Source organism: Camellia sinensis, chromosome 14, assembly GCF_055761805.1.
Source record: "Camellia sinensis isolate YWXY chromosome 14, ASM5576180v1, whole genome shotgun sequence".
NCBI classification, from domain to species: Eukaryota; Viridiplantae; Streptophyta; class Magnoliopsida; order Ericales; family Theaceae; genus Camellia; species Camellia sinensis.
Genome location: NC_138974.1, coordinates 58,140,164 through 58,150,842, shown reverse-complemented (window position 1 = coordinate 58,150,842; position 10,679 = coordinate 58,140,164). Strand labels below are relative to the sequence as shown.

Below are 10,679 nucleotides of genomic sequence, written 5' to 3'. Positions count from 1 at the left end.
GTTAATTTTTTTTATATATTTTTTTCATCAAAATTTATATTCTAAACATAACTTAGGCCTCGTTTGGAAATAAGCTATTTTAGTAATTTTTGGATTTTTAGCTAAAATATGGGGTAAAAAAAACTAGTATGTTTAGAATGATTTTTGGTTTTATACAAAAAAAAAATATGCAAAAAGTAAAAAGAAAAGTAAATTTTTGACTTTTTGATACAAGTTAAAAGCTTTTTAATTTTTTTTAATAATTTTTTAATTTTTAAATTAAAATAAACATTTGCCAAACGAGACTTAAAAAAATCAAATAAGATGAAGGATCGTAATATTTGATTCTTGTTTTTCCTCTTTATATTGTTATTAAATAACTGTACCATGATAAAAGAGGGACCGAGTACCATACTCTGGTACTACCAAATTTGTTTTTATGTTATCATTCTTCATTTTTTAACTCAAATAAAAAATAAACAAAAAAATACATATATTATATGAAAAGACATGACCAATATTAAAGAATATCTCTCTACCCAACTATTGCTGCAATCCCAGCCCTTTCAAGCTGTAGATTCTATTGCTGTCTGCATTGAAATCGTATCAATCTTTTTATTATTATTATTATTATTATTATTATTATTATTATTATTATTATAGAATTGTGGAAGGTAAAAAATTTGAAATGATATATTCAATTCTTTACATTTTGTAAAGAGAAATCACTAATCAGTGATCGTTCCTGACTTGGGTTGGCAAGAAAGATCCAACTACGATTAAGTCAGCATATTAATCAGTCATGATTAATTTTTATAAAAAAATAAATATGTTTATTGAAGTGAGAACTTTGCATATGCTTAGTTTAGATAGCATTTCTTTTTCCTTTCTTTTTTGTGCCGTGTCTGTTTGTCTATTTATAGCTATTCTATCGCAAACCTGGATCCTTATTTTGATAGAAGGGTTCTGTATGTTATATAGTCTTGGTCGAGTAACTTGCCAACTTGCTTTATATTATTAATCATTACATCTTCGGCGTTTGGACGGTCTCGATGATGTCAGGTGGGAGTGGCCAACTTGCTTCTCATCGTGCCTGTAGGATTAATTTGATTGAATAGTCTATTGTTTCATAGTCTTAGGCCCCATTTGGGAACATATTTTTTTAGTAATTTTTTGACTTTTTGATTAAAATGTGATGTAAAAAAAACTAGTATGTTTGGGATGACTTTTTGACTTTTTACGAAAAAATGTGTAAAAAGTAGAGAGAAAATGGAATCTTTGACTTTTTTGTTTAGGTTGTTGGCTTTTCAATTTTTTTAATAACTTTTAGACTTTTTGACTAAAAAGACACTTGCCAAACGAGACCTTAATCTATACTATTGCCATGTCATGTCAATTTTATGTTCCCACGGTTAAATGATACTTAATCCAACGTTCCTCTTTACTTCACTAATTTGTCTTTTAGTAGACTATCTTTTATTTGAAAAATTGGTGGTTTGAATTTGTGTGGTCGAATAGCTCGAATGTGTCAAAACAACGTTGTTTTACACCTAAACGATGTCATTTTGAAACATTAAAGCTAAGAAAATTAGAGCTACCTAACATTGTTGCTTCTATTTTTCCATATGTCTTTTTGTTGGTTGGCGGGTTGTTGTCAAATGTCCATTGTGGGCTTCAGGAGATGCATTTGAGATTTTTTCCCTGCTTGTGGGCTGGTAGGAATTGGGTTTTGGGCTGGGCTCATATTTTTCCATTCACGAGAATTTTTTTAAAAGTTAATTAATGGAAATTTATTTGTTAAACAGTATTAAATTAGTTGGTTACAGGTATCACCTGTGACCTATAGTGTTTAGCTAATTGTAAATGGGAAATGCTAGAGAGTTCTAAATCTAGAGCTCTAATTTGAGTTCTAGTGATGTGTCAAAGCAAAAAAAAAAAAAAAAAAAAACAAAACAAAACAAGGCACAAACATCACATCAGGGTGAGTCCCACCTTCCCATTAGAGCTATTAGAGCTCTTATATTAGAGCTCTAAAGCATTTTTGAATTGTAAATACGCAAGCTACGTAAAAAAAAAAAAAAAAAAAAAAATTTAAAATTTTCTTAATAGGAATCCAACTAATAATACGATGTATATATCAAATAATTTTATTAAAAGTTATCTTGAAAACACTTATTAATAAGCTAAAATAAATTATACATTTTTAATAAGCCCAACACATGCTACGCAATTGACACAATGCTGGGCATCGAATCTAAGACCACATAAGTTGGTAACAAAGTAATAATATAATTCCAAAATTCTCAATAGATAAAGACCATCACATCATTTGATTTTTATGAAATTTTTGCATGAAAAATTATTCTCTGTAGAGCTGCCCTCAATTTAAAAGATTTTTTTTTTTTATCTATAAGTAGATGTTAGAAACATTCACCAAGTACTAATCCCCACACTGTACAACATAGACATTAATAACCTTATCTAATAATATTAACATACTTTACTTTTTTTTTTCTTTTTTTTTTTTTAACATAAACCAAGCTCTATGCTCTCCCTCTCTCTCTCCTGTGTTCTCTTCAATATCCAATCCCTCTAAAAAGGGGACAACAAAAGTGTCTTCAATATACTAGTAATTAAAAATGATATATATAGTAAAGTAAATGAGAAAATATTCATAAAATAACATTTAAGAAGCACTAGGGCATATACAACTTGTTGCCACATTTGCATCTCCAAGCCTCCGGGTAGTACTCCGCCGTCACCGGAGTCCCTGGCGGCACCGGCACGTGAACCGGCTTGCACGGCGTGCACTTCCCGCACTTTGATGCACACCGTGGCGGCGATGATCCGGGCCCGCTCAATAGTCTCCTTGTTCTACCCAAACTCAGTGAGACCTCCTCCCTCTTGTGGCCTTTGGACATTATCAACTCTTCACCCTTCATTTTGTCTGTGAACATCTCAAATTCCTGTACGTACCATAGCAAATTAGTACCCCCAATAATCCATACATGCATTAACACAAACGGCTTCTCAAACACAATATTTTATTTTTTTTTTGAGTTAAACTTCTTTCCAGTCAAATGTTGACCATACTGGTGGTTCTATTTCAATAATTTAAACCGCTTTTTTTATGATATTCAACAAATATTTTATTCATTCAAAAAATCGTTGATTGAATTTTAATAGCCATATGTTCAAAATATATTCAACTTAAAAAAAATATACAATCTATTCTCAAAATAATACTTAAATCCATTTTTATAAACAAATGTAATCTAATTATATGATTTTATATATTCAATTAACTTGATTTTTTTTTTTTTTTTGTGTGCGTAAAGAGAAGGCATACCTTTTTCTATAATAATAATATACAAATAGAAAAATATACAAAATTGTATCTATATAATATAGCTACATTAAGATATAAGTGCCTACTAAAATGAAATTTTATTACAATAGTTTTAGAGGAAATTACAATACACTGTAAATTTAATAGAAAATTTGTAGATCACTGATAATTTTATAACTAATAATAATTAAAATCTTAATTCTTTTTATAAATCTCTAATTATTATCTAGAAATACTAATGAATTGTAATTTTGCCAAAATATCATCACCCCATCATTTGTAGAAAATTACCTAGGAGCATGAAATTTCTGTTGGAATAGTAATTTTCCATTTTTGCATAGTGCAAAAAGAGCTGCTGTCAGCTTATGTTAGTATATGGCATACATATGAGGTTAACGTGCGCCACAAGTGCCAAGGGAAGTTCACGGGGGACAAGACTGGACTGAATGGAACATGGTTTCCGGTTAACGCGCTGGTCAAGAAGACTCGTATCAAAGACGACAAAAATGATAATATAAATTTCACTTTACACTATTTTTGTTTGAAAATTTGCACTTCACCGTCAGTTTTATAAAAAAAAAAATTATAAATATGTGAGAAAAATTATCAATTTCAATAATTAAAGTTATAGATTACACTCTCATTTGAAAATAATCACATAATTTGTAATTTGTAAATTGAATTACATCGTTAAACATTTCATCTAATTTAACAGCAAGCATAAAATACATGTTACACATAACGATATATACGTACACTCATTTTTAAATTTTAGAGATGGTTTTGAATGATCTAAATAAATGTACTTTTTGACTTTTTATGAAATATGGGTTAGGTTTAAAGTGATATGGTAGAGAGGTGGTGTGACTTAAATAAGATGATGTGACTTAAATAGGATAGTGACTTTTTAATTTTTTAATTTTTTTAGATTATGACAAACAAAGCCTTAAATGGATAAATAACACAGAATGAAACACATGAGGCTAAAGTACATTTTTTCTCTAAACAAATGATAAAAACAACTGTAATTTACACATTTAAGTTACTTATATACAAATAATTTAGTCTTTTTCATTAATCATTAACAAGTTTAATAATGCACTTCAGTTCACCAACACAAAAAGAGTTAAATTATTATTTTCAAATGAAAGGGGGATAAACCATGCATGAGACAAACTACTATGGGCTAAAGTGAAATCTGCTCTAATATTAATACAAACTATTTGCTTAGTATGAAAATTAAGAACTTAAAAATAATATATTTTTAGAGTTAAAAATTTTAAATATCTTTTAATTAGTAAAAAATTAAAAAAAAACTAATACAATAATATTTTATTTTTAAAATAAAATAGTATCCCCCTTTCTCAAATTATTAAATGTGAATTTCAAAATTATATATTTTAATTTTAATTTTTAAAATATTTTTACTAATTAAAATATAATTTTAAATAAATTTAATATGTAATTTTTTTTTATTTTGATATGAATATAAATTATTTTAAATTTTTATATTTCATGTGATAACAAATAATTTAAGAAAAAAAAAAAAAAAGCAAGATGGTGGCGTTGTGTGATTGTGTTGAGATAACTGGATCAAATCATATCATTCCCACCACATGATTTCTGGAACGGGCCACTGCACTGGACTGTCAAAATGGTCTGACGAAAAGACGTGTGGGTAGTACCCTTCTGATTTGTGTGTTTACATGCATCTGACGGCCCTAAAGCCACCTGTCCCAGGCCCATTAATCCTAAATACTAAGGACATAAAAATATACCAGGGTTTTATGAAATTCTTTACTATTTGGATTTGTTTCGTGACTATTTATTTAATTTTTTAGTAATTTTTTTTAAATTTAAAAAAAAAATTAAGTTTCTAAGATGAGAAGAAATTAAAAAAATTCAAAAAAAATTAAAAAAGATAAAAATAAGTCAAAAAGTAAGGGCTTTTAGAATTTTTAAATTTTTATATTCGTCTATATGAACAAAAAAATAAAAAAAAAATGTGACACCCAAACCATCAATAAAAATCAGATATTATATTATAAAAATAAAAAAATTAAAAAGTCATTAAAATATTTCTTATCAGTTAAAAAATTTAGATATTACATCCCAAAAAAAAAATTTGTAATTTCCAAACAAATTAGGTTTTTTGAAATTCAAAAAAAAAATCAAAAAATAAAAAATTTACTAAAAAAAATACACTCCAAACCACCCTTAATACTGTTGAAATTCAAAAAAAAAAGAAGAAGCTAGATTCTGCATAATTTTTTTAATGAATATCATTTAATTTTTTGTCGATTAAAACTGTAATTTTCAAGTTATGTAAACATCAACCATTATACAAGTAAACAATAATTTTAAATATATTAACAAATAAATTAACTAAACAAATATTAGATGAATGATGAAACTCAAATGCTGATAATTTAAAAATAAAAATAAAGATGGTGGAATTCATGTTTTGAGCCTGATGCATATTAATATGCATTCATGTTTGTTTCTGTGATCAACATGAGAGAAACCAAGAAACTGAAGTGTTAAAATAGAGTAGAAACTCACCCACCTGAATGTAAAAGTCTGGTTGAGTACTAGTCATTCCACACGTTATATGATCTGCACCACAACAAAGAGTTTTAACCATCGATATTTGACTTTAAAAAATTAAGTCTTAGCAAACATCACGCAAATTAAACAAATCTGATTGCGTGTGTGTGTGTGTGTGTGTGTGAGAGAGAGAGAGAGAGAGAGAGAGAGAGAGAGAGAATTGCTTACCTAAACAAGGAGTTGTTTGGGTACTGATAGTGCCCAGAAGCGCCAAAGCAGAGAAGGAGAAGAAGATGGAGATGGAGAAGAGAGAGTAAAACAGAGGATTTTTCTTCATAAACCATAATCTTTGTGTCTTCCACTCCATCAACACAAATTTAAACAAGTGAAACCTCCAAAATGCAGAAGACAAAAAGACTCTCTTGTTTTTTGAAATGTCAATGTGATTCTCTTCTTTTGCTTTGATCAAATGCCGGAAGAGCGTTTAGACTAATCCCACTTCGGAATCTGATTTCCAACATCCCATGCAACAACTACTGTTGCACCAAACATTCTCCATGGAATTTGATCCCTCTATATCTCTCTCTCAGTCAGAGTCTCTTCTCTTTCTTACTTTGCAGAGGTTATGAGTGAGTGAAGTAGGAGTGGGTGTGTCGGTGTTCAGAAAGATGGGTAGGAGAGAGAGAGAGAGAGGGTAGGGGTTTGGGATTGGGGTTTGAGGGGTGTGAGTGAATCTAAGCAGATCGTCGCTTCCTCTGCTTTGCCATGTTTGGGACTCAGAATCTGAAGCAGGCTTTTCTTCACTGTCTTTCAACAACTCCCAAACCCAGTAATGCAACACTTTACAACTCAAACCCCCCCTTCACAGCCCACTCTTTTCTTTTCTTTTCTTCCTCCTGCAAAAAACCCCCTTACTCTCTCTCTCTCTCTCTCTCAATCCCAATAACACAAAACAAAATCTATGTTAATCCATGTTATATATGCCATACTATGCCACATAGTAAACTTATTTACACAAACAAAACAATTATGCTACATCTCCATAGTAACCACTGTTTTGATCCCCAATTAGATGGAAGAGAGATAGAGAGAGGAGAGATGTGGAGTGTGGGTCTATCCTTTTATATGATCATTTTTATGTCATTAGGGTAGATTAAACGGTGTTCAATCGGTGCTTCCAAGCAAGGTCGGTCCTGGACACAGGCACATTAGGTTATGACTTAGGATCCCTTTAAAATATATTTAAAAATAAGACCCTCCTATTATAGTCTAAAATAATATATTAGATATATTTTAAGTTTAAAAAAATTAAAAAATGTTCAAACTAATTTAAAATAGGAAAATACGTGAGAGCTCGAAATTGCAACGGTTCGAAACCTCCGAATGCCAAAACGACGCCATTTTCGCAAAATTTTTTTTCTTTTCTTTTCTTTTTCCTTCTTTCTCGAAATTGGTTTGAGGGAAATAGAGAGAAAGAGAGGAGGAAGAGAGGAAGAGGAGAGAAGAGGCGATGGCGGAGATCAACGGTGATGGTGGCGTAAGATCGATGGTGGGTATCATCAATCGACTAGTTGGTCGACTGTTTTCTCTACTTCTTTTTTTTTTTTTTTTTCTAGCAGATCTGGAAAAAAAAATTGTTGATGATGATGATGTGTTGATGATGATGTTGATTCCTCTCTCTCTGTGTTGATGTTGTTGAAGATGATGATGTTGATTTTCTTCCTCTTCTTTCTTCTTCTTCTGAAACTGTTGTGTGTTGTGTGTTTGAGAGAGAAGGGCAAGGAAGAGAAAGGAAAAACAAAAGAAAAAAAAAATCAGACTATTCGAGCCCTATATTTTCTGGCGACATAGCATGACTCTTTAAAATAAATTAACCTATTAAAAAATTAAAAGATCCATTCAAAATTCAAAGGGCACATTCTCTTTCTTTATTTAATTCATAACCCTAACTCTTAATTCAATTTTTCTAACCCTAATTCCTAATCCTAAAAATACAAGAAGAGCAAGGATCAAGTAATACTTATTAGTTATTATAATGTAATGCTAAGTAGTTTGGTGATTTTGACACAAATCTTTTGTCCTTTACCTTTTAAAAAAAATTCGTTGAATGAAAAAGAATCCAGCTTGTCTCATGTTGAGATCAAGACTGGACCCGTCCAGTCCGGCTCATGGGCCAATTTTTTGGTGCCGTTTCGATAATCCGAACCGGTAATATGTAGAATTTGTCAAGTACTATATTTCTGTAAAAAAATCACGTTGATCGGAAATCAATAGTTATTTGATCGGATCAGATTTGTATTTTAAAAAAAACGAACAGTGAAAAAATAAACGGTTAACAGAATTCTGATCCGATCAAATAGTTACCGATATTCAATCAATGTGATGTTTTACAGGGATATAGTACTCGACGAGTTTGACACGCGATTCGGACTGGACAGGTCCAGTCTTGATCTTAACATGAGACAAGTTTGACCCAATGAAAAAAAAATATGTGAACGGCCCTAAATGATCTAGTGATATTTATTAATTGATTATCGGTTTTGGGCCCCGAAAATCTCAAGGTCGGGCCTGCTTCTAAGATTTTTTTTTTCACTTTCTAAGGGCATCTTCAACAGTTCACCAAATATTTCATCAAATCTAAGTAAAAAATACAAATTCCTCTATCTGATATCAGTCACTCCAACGATGAATTTATAACTGTCATTAAAACACAAGTTGTCTAAGGGAAGACCGGCCGATCATCCAGTAAGAGCAAATGAAAAAAAGTGTGTTTTAAGGAGGGGAGTTTAAAAAACTTACAGTTGCACGTGCAATATCTTCAATGAAAATACTCTACGATATGATGAGAAAAATGCTATGCCTTTGGAACTAGCACACAACCATGGATTGGTCTATCAACAATATGGTAACACCATTGACGTAAGTATAGTTAGGTGGGATCAACAATAATGTATTCATTGGAAATTTTGATAACTATATTTGTAGTTGAATGCATCAGCAAAATAATCGACTCTTAATACTTTTTCCTCACATTTTCAATTAAAAGTTCGCTTGAGGGGTCATCCGGGAAGTCGACTATCCAATGTAAAATTTTCACAAAATTTTGCCTTGAGATAGTCATCGAGGAGAACATCCGAAGGGACATCCGGTGGTAAAAATACAACGGTTATAAACAGTGATTTAATGAAAGGCACAAAGCATCCTCAGTTTGGTGAAATATTTGTTATATTCTCAATTTGATACAGGTTTAATGAATTGGAGCACAAAAAAAATGAACTTTTTCACCAAATTTAAATTTGGTGATGAATTTGATGCAATATTGGATATGGTCTAACATCTTGTTCGAAAATTATTTTGTAAACGATTTCCGTGCACGTGACACAGCTCCATGCTGCATGACTATAGAAAAATGATTCAGGCCATGTTTGGTTTGGATTTCAAAAATATTATTTCAAAATTTTTTTTTTTCAAAAAATTGAAATTAGTTTTATTAAAAAAATATAAAAAAACACTTATTATTTTTATATAATTTTATATTTTTAGAACCAAAAATAATTTTTAAAAATATTTTTTTGATGTTTATTTTTGTCAAACTAATTTGTATTTTTTTTTTAAAAAAAAATTTGAAATTTTTTGCAAGGAATGAAACCAAACAAGGCCTCATTTTTTATACCCAAAAAGCGGAAAGCGTTAATTCAAAATGATGTGAGGGTGGTATGTTTAAATTATAAATTTTAATTTGAATTTGAATTAAAAAGATTAAATAAAATAAATTCAAATCTATTTTATTTTATGGTTGGTATGAAGATTTTTACTTCATGATCAATGATGTGAGGGTGATCATTGGTTCAATGCTAAAATTTTCGCCTAATAATCTTAAAATTATGAGTTTAAGTTACGGGATAACTATTTTGTGCACTCTGCCAAAAGTTAGATATTTACCCAATATTTTTTCTCTCAAACACACATTATTGTTAACTAATTGGACTTTTTTTTTTTTTTTATCAATGATTAAAAAAGATTCACATTAAGAATTTTTAAATTTAAATAAAAAATGCGGGTAAATGAAATTTTAAATTTATAATGATGTGGGTAGTTATAGCCCGATGCAAACTTTTGAAAATTGGCAGAGCCATTTGTTTTGGATTTCTTTGTAATGATCTTGTTATTAAAAAAAAAAAAAATCAATAATCAAAATTATATCTGTGTGCTTCAAAAACAAATATACTACATATTAAAATATGAATTTACATCCTTTTAAAACTAGAATTATTGAATTATATATATTTTTATTAACGCACAAAAAAATTATTGCAGAAAAAATAACATATGATGCTTTATCATTTGTTGCAAACTTAAAAAATTGAATGGAGATAAAAATTTCACACGAGTTACATAAAAAAATCTTGTTTGTGGGTGATACATTATGTCCCAACCACCAAATATACGGCACCTTTTCACTAGCATAACTCCTCGGGTACAGTTGGGGTGTACATGCCCTCATGTGTCCTCCATCTAAGAAATTATTCAATATCTCCTGTGTGGATAGTCGTTGGAAAATATGAACGCTCACCAAAAGTAATCTTCAAACAAAAGATAGAAGTGAGATTTATTTGATGCCTGAATCAATCAAATGCTCTAACTCTCACTAAGAAAGTCAGATAGAATGCTAGATGGTGTATATTTAGTTTGCCGAGTTCACCACTTGCATGTAGTTGAGTGTGCATTATGGTTGAGAGATTTTAAGCACCATTTCACTTTTATTCGGCTTCTAATGGGATCACGTTCTACATCCCAAGTAAGG

The 10,679-nt window shown here is 30.1% G+C and overlaps 1 protein-coding gene across 1 annotated transcript; it reads right to left on the bottom strand.

The window, feature by feature from the left end:
• Positions 1–2,447: 2,447 nt before the first annotated feature.
• Positions 2,448–7,059, bottom strand: CHAL (allergen-like protein). The gene is made up of 3 exons (XM_028216731.2): positions 6,104–7,059; positions 5,895–5,944; positions 2,448–2,945 (listed from the first exon to the last, which is right to left on the bottom strand). Exons 1-3 carry the CDS (start codon positions 6,240–6,242, stop codon positions 2,676–2,678), a joined length of 459 nt encoding a protein of 152 aa, XP_028072532.2. The 5' UTR covers positions 6,243–7,059; the 3' UTR covers positions 2,448–2,675.
• Positions 7,060–10,679: the final 3,620 nt, after the last annotated feature.